Raw genomic sequence first — 17,661 nt, forward strand, 5'->3', positions numbered from 1 at the left:
GTCTGAGGACCAGTTCATTTTAGTAGGCCCAAAACTGTCTCTACATATGTGATCATAGTTAAAAAGGGTCTGGGGACCAGTTCATTTTAGTAGGCCCGACACTGTCTGTACATATGGGATCATAGTTAAAAAGGGTCTGGGGACCAGTTCATTTTAGTAGGCCCAACACTGTCTGTACATATGTGATCATAGTTAAAAAGGGTCTGGGGGACCAGTTCATTTTAGTAGGCCCGAAACTGTCTGTACATATGTGATCATAGTTAAAAAGGGTCTGAGGACCAGTTCATTTTAGTAGGCCCAACACTGTCTGTACATATGTGATCATAGTTAAAAAGGGTCTGGGGACCAGTTCATTTTAGTAGGCCCGACACTGTCTGTACATATGTGATCATAGTTAAAAAGGGTCTGAGGACCAGTTCATTTTAGTAGGCCCAACACTGTCTGTACATATGTGATCATAGTTAAAAAGGGTCTGGGGACCAGTTCATTTTAATTAACAAATTAATCTCAAACGACAGCCAACACTTTTAGAGGTTGAGAGGGCTCACTCCAGGTAGTCTGGCCACCATGTTTGGATGTCCCTGGATGTCTCTTGGAGAAGTTGTATAAGGCATGGTCCATTGCGAGGAGGACCTGGGCCAGATAGAGGACACGCTAGAGGAACTATATACATTAACAAAGTGCCTGTAACTCACACATGACGAGATGAATGCTGCTGAGATCGGTAAATCTGCTTTAACTTGCTTAGTCTGCAACCACCACACCCCTCACCAGGGCAGGTGGATTAGAAAAGGATGGGGTGAATGAATGAAATCTGAATAGGAACTTTCAATTATATATACTATCATGTTTTCCTTGGAATGGCTTCTGTGTTAAGTCTGAATCCAGTGACTACTAGTGCTTATAAATGAAGCAAGTAGCTAGACTTAAGGGATTCCTGGCCCTTAAAGATATCCAAACCAACTCTCACCCCTCCCCAGTTAAGCAGAAAGACTATTGTTATGGGGCATGTGGTATAAGTGTGGCCCTTGCCACAATGGGTATCCAGCTTAGCTTCTATTAAGAGATACAGTGATGTTCGGTGGTTTGTAAGCAACAAATAAACCTGAGGATTTGTTGAGGATAGTCTGAAGTCGATACGCACTGAGACAGGGAGTCAGTGGAATTACTGACAAGCCATATTCCAGTCTGGGGATCAAACACATCTATATTACTCTTCTTAACTGAGTGAAAGAGCGGGCAATTTTATAGCAAATCCTTAGGAGTCTTAGTACCCTGTCTACTGCACTTTCAGTGTGGAATTTAAAAGATCGTGAAGATTTAAGCCAAATGCCTACATATCTGTATGTTTGTTCCTAAGCAATAAGCTTACTTTATGGGTCAAAAAGATGCAATTCAGAGACCTCATCAGGTCTTCTGACTGTGCCAGATAACATCACATATGTTTTCTGATAATGATTATATATCTAGATAATCTGACACAGCAATTCATAAAAATCAGTTTGAAATTCTTGCTGCGCACAGTTAGTTTTAGTAGCAGCTCTGAGATCATTTGCATAAAACATGATATGCAGACTAGAAAGGTTAAAGCTGTCAGTCACTGATGAAATACAAACAATAAATGGATAAGAGCAGTGAACCATGAGGAACAATGGGAAGGAATGTACCCAGCTCTGAAAGTGAGCTATACTGTAGTAGAAAGAAGGCCCCACCTGTAAGGTAAATGTAAAATCAGTGCAGGGTATTCTCACCATACCCGGTTATTTTTAAAGTTTAGCCACAATGGTTTACTACTTCAAACCACATTCCAGGTCAACGAATTTCCATATTTTAAATATGGTACTTAAATATTACAGACAGGTGACAAGGTAATGTACCCTTTTCTAAACCCATATTGTGACTGCGGAAGAAAGTCATATTTTTCTAGACAATTATTTCTAAGATCTTTCATTGAGGTTTAATATCTGAGGTGGACCTTGAGTTCTGTGCAGATTGTAAGTGGTTTTGCTTAGGCAAGAAGATGTCACAAGAAAAATATGAAATATGTTAATAAAAATTTAGAAAAATACATTGTACTCCGTAATGCCATGTTTTGTTTCCTTTGCAACTAACTACAAGAAGACTGCTACGGCAGCAACGTATCTCTGTTGTGAATCCAGTGTAATCTTAGCAAAATGCATTCAGCATCTCTTAAACAGTTCATAAAAGTTTAGTAACCCTTATTCACAGTACACTCTAAGAGATGTTTAAAACTTAGGTAACAGAGTCATACTAAAAAAGCAGTAAGGAACTAAATCATGAATTGCTTACCCTACCTTTTTCCAACCAAATGAAATGCCATACTTGGCGTTTGCTTTATCAGGCATATGACTGTCAGAAAACTGAAGAAGAAGAATTGTGCTGTGAAAACAGACAAAAGCATCTGTGAATTTTAAACATCGTACACACTGAACATGCAATATCATCCATGCAAGTGCCAGGCTAAAATGTGCAGGTTAGCAATTTCTTCCTCACTGAGACTGTGCTAAAAACTAAATAATCAATCATTTTGAGAACAACAACCAGGAAGTGTTAAATTAATATATTTTTTATTTCTAACCATTTAAGTCTCCTATAACTGTTGAAATTATTGCAGGAGTACTTTTCCAGAACACGAGATTAATCCCTAGATATCTGTACTTCTGCAATTAACTGCTTTGGAGATGTAATGTATCTGAAGCAGGGAAAAGGCAGTTAAAGTTACAAGTAAGTTATGTTTCATCTCATAGATCCCATAAACAGAATAAACTCAAGTTGCAAAGGGACCTCAGATGAAACAGAAAGCTCTGTAAATGATAATTATATATTTAGTGTGTGTGTGTGTGTGTGTGTGTGTGTGTGTGTGTGTGTGTGTGTGTGTGTGTGTGTGTGTGTGTGTGTGTGTGTGCATCCTTTCCAAAACTGTGAGGTTATTAATACCTGTATCTCTGTCCCAAGATAAAGCATACCTGCAATTCAGAATTTTCTGGATAGAAAACTGGAAATGTAAAATCAACTCATTTTGATCCTTTCTGTAAAGTTCTAACACTTCATAAAGAGGAGATATCTACTGTAAAGGAATAAATAACTGGAACTGCTTTTTTTGTTTTTGTTAATTAGTGGGATGACTGAACAAAAACAAAAATAACTCAATAAGTAAAATAATATCAGTCGCTTCAATGTCATTCACCAGTCTCTCAAAGTAGAAGTCTTTCAAAACTCAATTCTACTTATTTGTTATACCTTTACTGACCTCGCATATTACAGAATGATAGGGGTGCACGTACAGTTGAAAACAGATCATTAAACAGATTTTTTTCATGTATTACACATATATGGTTTACACTTTAATTATTCAGATTAATATTACTTATACTGCTCAAGCTCTGCCTTTCCTGAAATTTCACTCCTCCTCCTCCTCCTCCTGAACATTATTCTATGTATTATTCCCACACATTCCATTTATTTATATGTAACACCTCCTCCTGAACATTATTCTATGTATTATTCCCACACATTCCATTTATTTATATGTAACGCCTCCTCCTGGACATTATTCTATGCATTATTCCCACACATTCCATTTATTTATATGTAACGCCTCCTCCTGGGCATTATTCTATGCATTACTCCCACACATTCCATTTATTTATATGTAACTCTTCCTCCAGGACATTCTTCTATGCATTATTCCAACACATTCCATTTATTTATATGTCACTCATCCTCCTGGACATTATTCTATGTATTATTCCCACACATTCCATTTATTTATATGTCAGTCCTCCTACTGGACAATATTCTATGTATTATTCCCACACATTTCATTTATTTATATGTCACTCCTCCTCCTGGACATTATTCTATGTATTATTCCCACACATTCCATTTATTTATATGTCACTCCTCCTCCTGGACATTATTCTATGTATTATTCCCACACATTCCATTTTTTTATATGTAACTCCTCCTCCTGGACATTATTCTATGTATTATTCCCACACATTCCATTTATCGATATGTAACTCCTCCTCCTGGACATTATTCAATGTATTATTCCCACACATTCCATTTATTTATATGTCACTGCTCCTCCTGGACATTATTCCATGTATTTTTCCCACACATTCCATTTATTTAAATGTCACTCCTCCTCCTGGACATTATTCTATGTATTATTCCCACACATTCCATTTATTTATATGTAACTCCTCCTTCTGGACATTATTCTATGTATTATTCCCACACATTCCATTTCTTTATATGTAACTCCTCCTCCTGGACATTATTCTATGTATTATTCCCACACACTCCATTTCATATATATGTAACTCCTCCTCTTGGACATTATTCTATGTATTATTCCCACACATTCCATTTCTTTATATGTAACTCCTCCTCCTGGACATTATTCTATATATTATAACACACATTCCATTTATTTATATGTAACTCCTCCTACTGGACATTATTCTATGTATTATTCACACACATTCCATTTATTGATATGTAACTCCTCCTCCTGGACATTAATCTATGTATTATTCCCACACATTCCATTTATTGATATGTAACTCCTCCTCCTGGACATTATTCTATGTATTATTCTAAAACATTCCATTTATTGATATGTAACTCCTCCTTCTGGACATTATTCTATGTATTATTCTTATACATTCCATTTCCTCCTGGACATGTCCAGTTTGATTCTCAGCTAGAGCGTCTTTTGCGTGGAGACATGCGTGAATGGGCGTACCGTCGTTGAAGGTTGTGCGTCAGGGATGGTAACTCGGCACGTAAAAATCAATTACCAATCATTAGCGGACCGGAGTTCCGCTGTGGCGACCCCTAACCGGGAAAAGCCGAAAGACACAACAACATTAGTCTCATACATTCCATTTATTATATGTAACTCATTTATTTATATGCAACTCCTCCTCCCGAACATTATTCTGTGTATTATTCCCACACATTCCATTTATTTATATGCAACTCCTCCTCCTGGACATTATTCTATGTATTATTCCCAGACATTCCATTTATTTATATGCAATTCCTCCGCCTGGACATTATTCTATGTATTATTCCCATACATTCCATTTATTTATATGTAACTCCTCCTCCTGGACATTATTCTATTTATTATTCCCACACATTCCTTTTATTTATATGTAACTCCTCCTGGACATTATTCTATGTATTATTCCCATACATTCCATTTATTTATATGTAACTCCTCCTCCTGGACATTATTCTATTTATTATTCCCACACATTCCTTTTATTTATATGTAACTCCTCCTGGACATTATTCAATGTATTATTCCCACACATTCCATTTATTTATATGTACCGCCTCCTCCTGTACATTAGTCTATGCATTATTCCCACACATTCCATTTACTTATATGTATAATGCCTCCTCTTGGACATTATTCTATGCATTATTCCCACACATTCCATTTATTTATATGCAACTCCTCCTCCAGGACATTATTCTATGCATTATTCCCACACATTCCATTTAGTTAAATGTCACTCTTCCTCCTGGACATTATTCTATATATAATTCTTACACATTCCATTTATTTATATGTAACTCCTCCTCGTGGACATTATTCTATGTATTATTCCCACACATTCCATTTATTTATATGTAACTCCTCCTCCTGGACATTATTCTATGTATTATTCCCACACATTCCATTTATTTATATGTAACTCCTCCTCCTGGACATTATTCTATGTATTATTCCCACACATTCCATTTATTTATATGCAACTCCTCCTCCTGGACATTATGCTATGTATTATTCCCACACATTCCATTTATTTATATGTAACTCCTCCTCCTGGACATTATTCTATGTATTATTCCCACACATTCCATTTATTTATATGTAACTCCTCCTCCTGGACATTATTCTATGTATTATTCCCACACATTCCATTTATTTATATGTAACTCCTCCTCCTGGACATTATTCTATGTATTATTCCCACACATTCCATTTATTTATATGTAACTCCTCCTCCTCCTGGACATTATGCTATGTATTATTCCCACACATTCCATTTATTTATATGAAACTCCTACTCCTGGACATTATTCTATGTATTATTCACACACATTCCATTTAATTATATGTAACTCCTCCTCCTGGACATTATTCCATGTATTATTCACACACATTCCATTTATTTATATGTAACTCCTCCTCCTGGACATTATTCTATGTATTATCACACACATTCCATTTATTTGTATGTAACTGCTCCTCCCGGATATTATTCTATGCATTATTCACACACATTCCATTTATTTATATGTTACTCCTCCTCTTGGACATTATTCTATGTATTATTCACAAACATTCCATTTATTTATATGTAACTCCTCCTCCTGGACATTATTTTATGTATTATTCACAAGCATTCCATTTATGGTTATGTAACTCCTCCTCCTGGACATTATTCTATGTATTATTCACACGCATTCCATTTATTGATATGTAACTCCTCCTCCTGGACATTATTCTATATATTATTCCCACACATTCCATTTATTGATATGTAACTCCTCCTCCTGGACATTATTCTATGTATTATTCCCACACATTCCATTTACTGATATGTAACTCCTCCTCCTGGACATTATTCTATGTATTATTCACACACGTTCCATTTACGGATATGTAACTCCTCCTCCTGGACATTATTCTATGTATTATTCTCATACATTCCATTTATTGGTATGTAACTCCTCCTGGACATTATTCTATGTATTATTCCCACACATTCCATTTATTGATATGTAACTCCTCCTCCTGGACATTATTCTATGTATTATTCTCATACATTCCATTTTCTCCTGGACATGTCCGGTTTGATTCTCAGCTAGAGCGCCTTCTGCGTGGAGACATGCATGAATGGGCGTACCTTCATTGAAGGTTGTGCGTCAGGGCTGTTAACTCGACATGTAAAAATCAACTACCAATCATTAGCGGACCGGAGTTCCGCTGTTGCGACCCCTAACCGGGAAAAGCCGAAAGACACAACAACAACATTATTCTCATACATTCCATTAATTTATATGCAACTCCTCCTCCTCCTGAACATTATTCTATGTATTGTTCCCATACATTCCATTTATTTATATGTAACTCCTCCACCTGGACATTATTCTATGTATTATTCCCATAATTCCATTTATTTATATGCAACTTCTCCTCCTGGACATTATTCTATGTATTATTCCCACACATTCCATTTATTTATATGTAACTCCTCCTTTTCGACATTATTATATGTATTATTCCCATACATTCCATTTATTGATATGTAACTCCCCCTCCTGGGCATTATTCTATGTATTATTCACACACATTCCATTTATTTGTATGTAACTCCTCCTCCTGGAAATTATTCTATGTATTATTCACACACATTCCATTTATTTATATGTAACTCCTCCTCCTGGACATTATTCTATGCATTATTCACACGCATTCCATTTATTTATATGTAACTCCTCCTCCTGGACATTATTCTATGTATTATCACACACATTCCATTTATTTATATGTAACTGCTCCTCCTGGACATTCTATGTATTATTCACACACATTCTGTTTATTTATATGTTACTCCTCCTCCTGGACATTATTCTATGTATTATTTACAAACATTCCATTTATTTATATGTAACTCCTCCTCCTGGACATTATTTTATGCATTATTCACACGCATTCCATTTATTGATATGTAACTCCTCCTCCTCCTGGACATTATTCTATGTATTATTCACACGCATTCCATTTATTGATATGTAACTCCTCCTCCTGGACATTATTCTATGTATTATTCCCACACATTCCATTTATTGATATGTAACTCCTCCTCCTGGACATTATTCTATGTATTATTCACACACATTCCATTTACGCAGGGCCGGCCTTAGCCGAAATGGCGCCCTAGGCAAAGTAGTGCTCAGGTGCCCCCTTAAGCTCCACCCATACCACACTCATGAAACACCCCTATTTGAGCCACGCCCACTGGGTCATTCCCCAATAAAGCCACTCCAGTCATTTCCTTAAATTATTTAAATGCATAGGAAGAAAAATATACCTTGTAATGTAGTTATACTGCAGCTACCTTTGCATATGTATTTTCTACTTTAAATACAACAGCCAGATCATGGTCAAATAGGGTTCTAGGAAGGGTACTAGACCACCACCCCATAGCAGCCCCTCCTGCAGCAACCCCCAGCAGCAGCCCCCTCCTCAGCCATTCCAGTGTTCCATTATTTGGTTATCTCACCAGTTACCATGCATATGTTCTATTTGCTTCTACAGTGATTACAGATATTGAAACAAAATCGCACAAACACAGATAGCCACTTGCTAAACATGAACTCTCTGACCATAGTTTTCTATAGGAAATCACTGCTGCTGTGGTTTCCCAATGTGTGCCTGCAGTGACTCCTTGGTTTGGAGATTTCTCCCTTCTTCATGTTTGTGCAACTATGGAGTTGTCATATATAAGTTCAGGGTGTAAGGGTACAAGTCATCAACATGGTTAGGGGTACAGAGGAGCTTGACCCCCTTGCAAAAAGTACTTACATTTGACTTTTTGTGGGGTTGATTTGTTTGACCATTTGCACTCACCTCCAGGCTAGTTGCTCAGCATAATGCAGCCAAGGTTATCCAAGTGCAACTAACTCTGGGCAAAACTGCAATCCAAATTATAACTTGCTACAGATCACCCACCATGCCCCAGGATTCCCACTCCTCTTTTCTTGATGTACTGGAAAATATTAGGGTTCAAGCAAACACCCTAATAATGGGCGATTTCAACTACCCCACCATTAACTGGGAAAACTACTCATATACCAACTCCTTCACTCAACGCTTTCTGGAATTCATAAACTCCAATGCCCTGGATCAACTTATCCACAACTCCACCAGGGGCAACAATATCCTAGATCTAGTCATTACCAATATGAGTGACCGGTGTGCCACACCTGAAGTCAATGCCTCATTGGTCCGATCCGACCATAAGCTAATTACCCTAGATATCCACATCCTGCCTCCACCCCCCATTAAGGAAACCATGGTAAAAAATTTCTCCAAAGCCAACTTCATGCTTTTTAAGACAGAAGTGGTGAACGTCATGATACCCATGCAGATGGACAATACAGTTACTACTGAATCCTACACAATTGCACTTTATAAGCACTTACATGAGTGCATGGATCGTGCTATCCCAAACAGAACCAAGATGCTATCCTCCAAAAAAGGAAGCCAATCTGGTGGTCCCCTGCCATAAACAAACTGTACAACAGAAGGAAGAAACTCTTGCAAAAGAGAGTAAAATCCCACGAGTGGAGGAGCTCCCTGGTCAGCCTCAGTAAGAAGCTGCAATCCCTGATAAAATCCTCCAAAGCTAGTTATGAAAACAAAATCGCCACTGATTCTAAAGACAACCACAAAGCATTCTATAGCTATGTCAAGAATCTCAATGGCAACACTCAGATCTGCTCTGAGTTACAGCACAATGGCACTAAATATATAGACCCAACTGATATTTCCAACATCCTGGCAGATAGGTTCAGTGCTAACTTTACCCCCCCTCTCACCCCCTAAAGAGCCCATCTCTATACAGGAAGAATGCAAAGTTCCTGTAATCACGACTGCACAGGTAAAAACCACACTCTCCAAAGCCAAGAACACAGCATCCATGGGACCAGACAACATCCCAGGCTGCGTTCTAAATGGACTACAGAACGAACTGGCACCCCACCTAAGTACCATGTGCAATCATAGCCTCACCTCAGGCTTTGTGCCTGCTGAATGGTGCACAGCAATGGTTATCCCACTCCACAAGGGGGGTGCCACCATGGACCCTGGGAACTACCGCCCCATTAGCCTAATGAGCCTGGTCTGCAAGGCCATGGAACATATCATCATGGAACTTATAAACAAAGACATTGGTAATCTTCAAACTCTGGATCCCACCCAGTTTGGGTTTGTAAAAGGCAGATCATGTCTCCTAAACCTGATAGACTTCTTTGAAGCAGTCACCAAAGCTGTAGACAAGGGTAAGGTGGTTCACACAGCCTATCTAGATCTTGCCAAGGCTTTCGACACCATCCCCCACTCTGGAATTATAGATAAACTCACTAAACTATGTTTAAATCCCTATGTCACAAGATGGGTTGCCAACTGGCTCACTGACAGAACCCACACTGTGAAAGTAGCAGACTCCAAATCCGACTTCAGACCAGTGACAAGTGGAGTACCACAGGGTTCAGTCCTGGGTCCTCTCCTGTTTGGTATCTACTTCTCTGAAGTACAGGCTAACACAGAAGGTCTTTGGCTAACAAAGTTCACAGATGACTGCAAACTAGGAGCCATAATCAAAACTCCTAACGATGTAACATCCTACAAAAGGGCCTCACTGAGACAGATGCCTGGTGTCAAAGCCATGGCCTCAAGCTCAATGCTCAATGCCAAAAAGTGCATTGTCATCCCCTTTGGCAAAAACTCTGTACCCATGAACTACAACATAGGCAGTAGTATACTTAACACCGAAAGTGTGATAAGAGACCTTGGGACACAGATGGACAGTAATCGCTCCTTTGATAATCACATCACCACAGTAGTCAGGAATTCCTTCTATGTGGCACACCATCACAAAAGGTTTCTCATCCAGAAAAAAAGAGGTCATTGTTCCCCTCTACTCATCACTCATTAGACCCATTATAGAGTACAACGCCCCTTTTGGTATGTACCTCACAAGACATCTACAACAACTGGAAAGGCTGCAGAAATACCATGCACTTGTTAAACCCATCCTTATAGGAAAAGGGACTAGGACAAACCTTGTGTCATATAGACCCATAAGTTTACGTTCTTGTTATGGAAAAAATAATGGAGGAGGTTATTTTGGATACATTACTGGAAAAGCTCTGACTTGAAATCATATATCAATATGTATATGTCGAAAACAGTTCCATAACCACCTGTAACATGATGTCCAATAATAATATAATAAGAGCCATAATAAAACATTTTGAGCTGATGCAATTTATATAGACAAACTTCAGTCCTTGATAGGGTTATATAGAAGACACTGATCAATGCATTAGAACAACTATGTATTGATGTAATATTGACAAGCTGGCTAGCTGCATGGCTTACTATAGGAAATGGCAAATATTATACAGCAATTGGGCAGGTAAAATGCTAGGTTACAGTCAGGGTGTCCCACAGGACTCTGTCCTAGACCCATGCTTGTTTAGATTGAATCTGTCAGATCTATCTTTTTCATCTGTGATATTCTACAGTCTGCATGTTGATGACTTGAAAAATGGGGCAAAATGATTACATTTGTTACAGATAGGGCATGTCTGCAAATTAACTTGACTAAATTGACATTTGGGTACAGGAGAACAATATGCTGCTAAACACATAAAATACTAAGTATATGAGTTTTGGGAGACATAAGATTGAAGGGTGAATATTTAGCACAGTATAACATGACTGAAACTGTAGATTCATTTAAGGACCTGGGTATATGGGTAGATCCAGATACGAGGGTGCCACTTGTTATAATTACACTGAATGATGCTTCTTGTTGTGCACTAAAACCTCTGTAACGACTGTAAGACAGGGCGCCTTTCACCACTCAATGCAAAATATTTGAGGGAGAATAACTTGATTTGCATGGCTAGAATGTTTACAATGGTGTCAGTAGAATGGTGACCCCTCAACTCAAAGTGGTGGACCAACTGCACTCCTGTAATTGAAACAAACCGTTTTCTACAAGTGTAGCAGGCTGATGCTGGGGAGGGCACATTGTAGTCTTTAGGGCAGCGGCGGTGAAATTTAAAAAAAAAAAAAAAAAAAAAAAAAAAGAAACGAGACGTTGTTGTCTGTTCTGCTTTTCCAGGTTAGGGGTCCTCTCAATTCACAACAGAACTCCGCTCTGTAAATTGTGCCCTTTACAGAGCAGAGTTCTGTTGTGAGGACCCCTAACCTGGAAAAGCAGAACTGACAACAACGTTTCTTTTTTATTCACCACCTAAAGACTACATGCGCCTCCCAGCATCAGAATGCTGGGAGGCCGCAATTGTAGTCTTTAGGGCAGCGGCGGTGAAATAAAAAAAAAAAAAGAAACGTTGTTGTCTGTTCGGCTTCCAGGTTAGGGGTCCTCACAACAGAACTCCACTCTGTAAATTGCACCCTTTGATGCTGGGGAGGGCGCAATTGTAGTCTTTAGGGCAGCGGCGGTGAGAAATAAAAAAAAAAAAAAGAAACGTTGTTGTCTGTTCGGCTTTTCCAGGTAGGTGTTGCACTTGTCACAACACAGAACTCCGATCCGTGAATTGCGCCCTTTTGAGGCCGGCCTGCACGGCGCCCTAGGCGGTCGCCTAGTTCGCCTATGCCTAAGGCCGGCCGTGCATTTACGGATATGTAACTCCTCCTCCTGGACATTATTCTATGTATTATTCTCATACATTCCATTTATTGATATGTAACTCTTCCTCCTGGACATTATTCTATGTATTATTCCCATACATTCCATTTATTGATATGTAACTCCTCCTCCTGGACATTATTCTATGTATTATTCACACACATTCCATTTATTTATATGTAACTCCTCCTCCTGGACATTATTCTATGTATTATTCACACACATTCCATTTATTTATATGTAACTCCTCCTCCTGGACATTATTCTATGTATTATCACACACATTCCATTTATTTATATGTAACTCCTCCTGGACATTATTCTATGTATTATCACACACATTCCATTTATTTATATGTAACTCCTCCTCCTGGACATTATTCTATGCATTATTCACAAACATTCCATTTATTTATATGTACCTCCTCCTCCTGGACATTATTTTATGTATTATTCACACGCATTCCATTTATTGATATGTAACTCCTCCTCCTGGACATTATTCTATGTATTATTCACATGCATTCCATTTATTGATATGTAACTCCTCCTCCTGGACATTATTCTATGTATTATTCCCACACATTCCATTTACTGATATGTAACTCCTCCTCCTGGACATTATTCTATGTATTATTCCCACACATTCCATTTACTGATATGTAACTCCTCCTCCTGGACATTATTCTATGTATTATTCCTACACATTCCATTTATTGATATGTAACTCCTTCTCCTGGACATTATTCTATGTATTATTCCCACACATTCCATTTATTGATATGTAACTCCTCCTCCTGGACATTATTCTATGTATTATTCTCATACATTCCATTTCCTCCTGGACATGTCTGGTTTGATTCTCAGCTAGAGCGTCTTCTGCGTGGAGACATGCGTGAATGAGTGTACCTTCATTGAAGGTTGTGCATCAGGGCTGGTAACTCGACACGTAAAAATCAACTACCAATCATTAGCAGACCGAAGTTCCGCTGTTGCGACCCCTAACCGGGAAAAGCCGAAAGACACAACAACAACATTATTCTCATACATTCCATTTATTTATATGTAACTCCTCCTCCTGAACATTATTCTATGTATTATTCCCACACATTCCATTTATTTATATGTAATTCCTCCTCCTCCTGGACATTATTCTATGTATTATTCCCATAATTCCATTTATTTATATGCAACTTCGCCTCCTGGACATTATTCTATGTATTATTCCCACATATTCCATTTATTTATATGTAACTCCTCCGCCTGGACATTATTCTATCTATTATTCCCATACATTCCTTTTATTGATACGTAACTCCTCCTCCTGGACATTATTCTATGTATTATTCCCACACATTCCATTTATTGATATGTAACTCCTCCTCCTCCTGGATATTATTCTATGTATTATTCCCACACATTCCATTTATTTATATGCAACTCCTCCTCCTGGACATTATTCTATGTATTATTCCCACACATTCCATTTATTTATATGTAACTCCTCCTCCTGGACATTATTCTATGTATTATTCTCATACATTCCATGTATTTATATGTAACTCCTCCTCCTGGACATGTCCGGTTTGATTCTCAGGTAGAGCGTCTTTTGTGTGGAGACATGCGTGATTGGGCGTACCTTCGTTGAAGGTTGTGCATCAGGGCTGGTAACTCGCCACGTAAAAATCAACTACCAATCATTGGCGGACCGGAGTTCCGCTGTGGCCACCCCTAACCGGGAAAAGCCGAAAGATACAAGAACATTATTCTCATACATTCCATTTATTCATATGTAACTCCTCCTCCTGAACATTATTCTATGTATTATTCCCACACATTCCATTTATTTATATGTAACTCCTCCTCCTGGACATTATTCTATGTATTAGTCCCATATATTCCATTTACTTATATGTAACTCCTCCTCCTGGATATTATTCTATGTATTATTCCCACACATTCCATTTATTTATATGTTCCTCCTCCTCCTGGACATTATTCTATGTATTATTCCCATACATTCCATTTATTTATATGTAACTCCTCCTCCTGGACATTATTCCATGCATTATTCCCACACATTCCATTTATTTATATGTAACTCCTCCTCCTGGACATTATTCTATGTATTATCCCCATATATTCCATTTACTTATATGTAACTCCTCCTCCTGGACATTATTCTATGTATTATTCCCACACATTCTATTTATTTATATATAACTCCTCCTCCTGGACATTATTCTATGTATTATTCCCACACATTCCATTTATTGATATGTAACTTCTCCTCCTGGACATTATTCTATGTATTATTCCCATACATTCCATTTATTTATATGTAACTTCTCATCCTGGACATTATTCTATGTATTATTCCCACACATTCCATTTATTTATATGTCACTCCTCCTCCTGGACATTATTCTATGTATTATTCCCATACATTCCATTTATTTATATGTAACGTCTCCTCCTGGACATTATTCTATGTATTATTCCCATACATTCCATTTATTTATATGTAACTTCTCATCCTGGACATTATTCTATGTATTATTCCCATACATTCCATTTAATTATATGTAACTTCTCATCCTGGACATTATTCTATGTATTATTTCCACACATTCCATTTATTTATATGTAACTCCTCCTCCTGGACATTATTCTAGGTATTATTCCCACACATTCCATTTATTTATATGTAACTCCTCCTCCTGGACATTATTCTAGGTATTATTCCCACACATTCCATTTATTTATTTGTAACTCCTCCTCCTGGACATTATTCTATGTATTATTCTCATACATTCCATTTATTTATATGTAACTCCTCGTCCTGGACATTATTCTATGTATTATTCCCACACATTCCATTTATTTATATGTAACTCCTCCTCCTGGACATTATTCTATGTATTATTCCCACACATTCCATTTATTTATATGTAACTCCTCCTCCTGGACATTATTCTATGTATTATTCCCATACATTCCATTTATTTATATGTAACTTCTCATCCTGGACATTATTCTATGTATTATTCCCACACATTCCATTTATTTATATGTAACTCCTCCTCCTGGACATTATTCTATGTATTATTTCCACACATTCCATTTATTTATATGTAACTCCTCCTCCTGGACATTATTCTAGGTATTATTCCCACACATTCCATTTATTTATATGTAACTTCTCATCCTGGACATTATTCTATGTATTATTCCCACACATTCCATTTATTTATATGTAACTCCTCCTCCTGGACATTATTCTATGTATTATTTCCACACATTCCATTTATTTATATGTAACTCCTCCTCCTGGACATTATTCTAGGTATTATTCCCACACATTCCATTTATTTATATGTAACTCCTCCTCCTGGACATTATTCTATGTATTATTCTCATACATTCCATTTATTGATATGTAACTCCTCCTCCTGGACATTATTCTATGTATTATTCCCACACATTCCATTTATTGATATGTAACTCCTCCTCCTGGACATTATTCTATGTATTATTCCCACACATTCCATTTATTGATATGTAACTCCTCCTCCTGGACATTATTCTATGTATTATTCCCACACATTCCATTTATTGATATGTAACTCCTCCTCCTGGACATTATTCTATGTATTATTCCCACACATTCCATTTATTTATATGTAACTCCTCCTCCTGGACATTATTCTATGTATTATTCCCACACATTCCATTTATTTATATGTAACTTCTCCTCCTGGAAATTATTCTATGTATTATTCCCATACATTCCACCTATTTATATGTAAATTGTTCCTTCCCTTTTCTAAAGATCCCACTTTCAGTTCTTTTGTCTTCTTTACAACATTCAATACTTCAGTACAGCTGGTTTATATTTTGATTTCCATATTCTAGCATTTTTTTTGGCAGCCAACTGCATTAAACTTGCAATGTCTAGTCAATTTAGTTTCTATATCACAATTCAAAATAATTATTTTCTTAGTTAAAATAATATGAAAGGTTAGTTAAAATAATATGGAAATGTGGCGGCACTGCCTTAGTTTACTCTAACCTTCTTACCTTAATTCCCCTGAAAATTCCAATTCCTCAATTTAACAACACTGAACTTACAGCTGGACTACTAAAAATGAATAAACACAAGAATATCTGCATCATTGTCCTATATATCTCACCTGGTAACAATATCTTTACCCTCGAAGATATTCTCCTAAGGGCATCAACTGAAATTAACTACGAAACTTACATTCTAGGGGATGCAAATATTGACTGAAATAAAGTCAATAGTCCGTCTCCCTCCCTATCCATTAACCTCTATAACTTTACTAAAGTAATAGGTTCATAGGTTCATACTAGGCTATCTGCCCAAGGGCATTTATAAGCCTAGCCCATAGTTATGTGGCTTTCGCCACCCCTTTAGTTTGAATAAAACTATGCCTATTATTTTGCTGTGCCTCTGTCAAGCAGTGACACTGAAGTAATCCCTGGGGTATATCTGCGATCTCCCATCCATTGGTCAAGATTCCTCTTGAACAAGGCCAGCGAGGTGCTCTGCCTCACATGTACCGGGATTTTGTTCCACAGCATAGGGAGTCTCTGGGTGATGAATTTGTCCCTCCAGCACATTCTATTAATAACCGTGTCAAGGTTTAAGTCTCCCGCCCTTGTGGCTCTGAGGGATCTAGATTTTTTGAGGTGAAGCATATTCATCAAATCTGGGTTTGACATGGCCTTATATGTCAGGCACAGGTCACCTCTGAGCAAGCGGTATGAGTCTGAATAGAGCTGGAGTTCTTTCAGTCGGGCAGCATAAGACATATTTTTGAGACCCTTTATCCTTTTGGTGAGGAACTTTTGGGGCCTTTCCAGCTGCTGCAGGTGTCGGGTCAGATACATTCCGAATGGGGCATTGTACTCAATCATAGGTCTAATGAATGATGAGTACAGGGGGACGATGACCTCCCTTGATCTAGATGTGAATCCCTTCATGATAAGGTGGGCAATGTAGAAGGTTTTCCTAACTACTTTAGCAACATGAGGGTCAAACGAAAGGCTACTGTCAACCTGGGTCCCCAGATCCCTGATGACTTCTTCTGTGCTCAGTGGATTGCCACCTATATGGTAGCTAGGGGTAACCTTGTTTTTC

The 17,661-nt window shown here is 37.8% G+C and overlaps 1 protein-coding gene across 2 annotated transcripts in view; it reads right to left on the reverse strand.

Annotated features, from left to right (window-relative positions):
* HDAC10 (histone deacetylase 10) overlaps positions 1-17,661 on the reverse strand; it is a 680,378-nt gene that overhangs the window by 112,365 nt on the left and 550,352 nt on the right. For both annotated transcript variants that reach the window (XM_044088799.1, XM_044088800.1), the window contains one exon: positions 2,316-2,400. In XM_044088799.1, the coding sequence (XP_043944734.1) occupies positions 2,316-2,400 (85 nt within the window). The remainder of the gene's footprint in view (positions 1-2,315; positions 2,401-17,661) is intronic.

The sequence above is a fragment of the Protopterus annectens genome, chromosome 11.part0, assembly GCF_019279795.1.
Source record: "Protopterus annectens isolate FY-2018-M chromosome 11.part0, PAN1.0, whole genome shotgun sequence".
NCBI classification, from domain to species: domain Eukaryota; kingdom Metazoa; phylum Chordata; order Ceratodontiformes; family Protopteridae; genus Protopterus; species Protopterus annectens.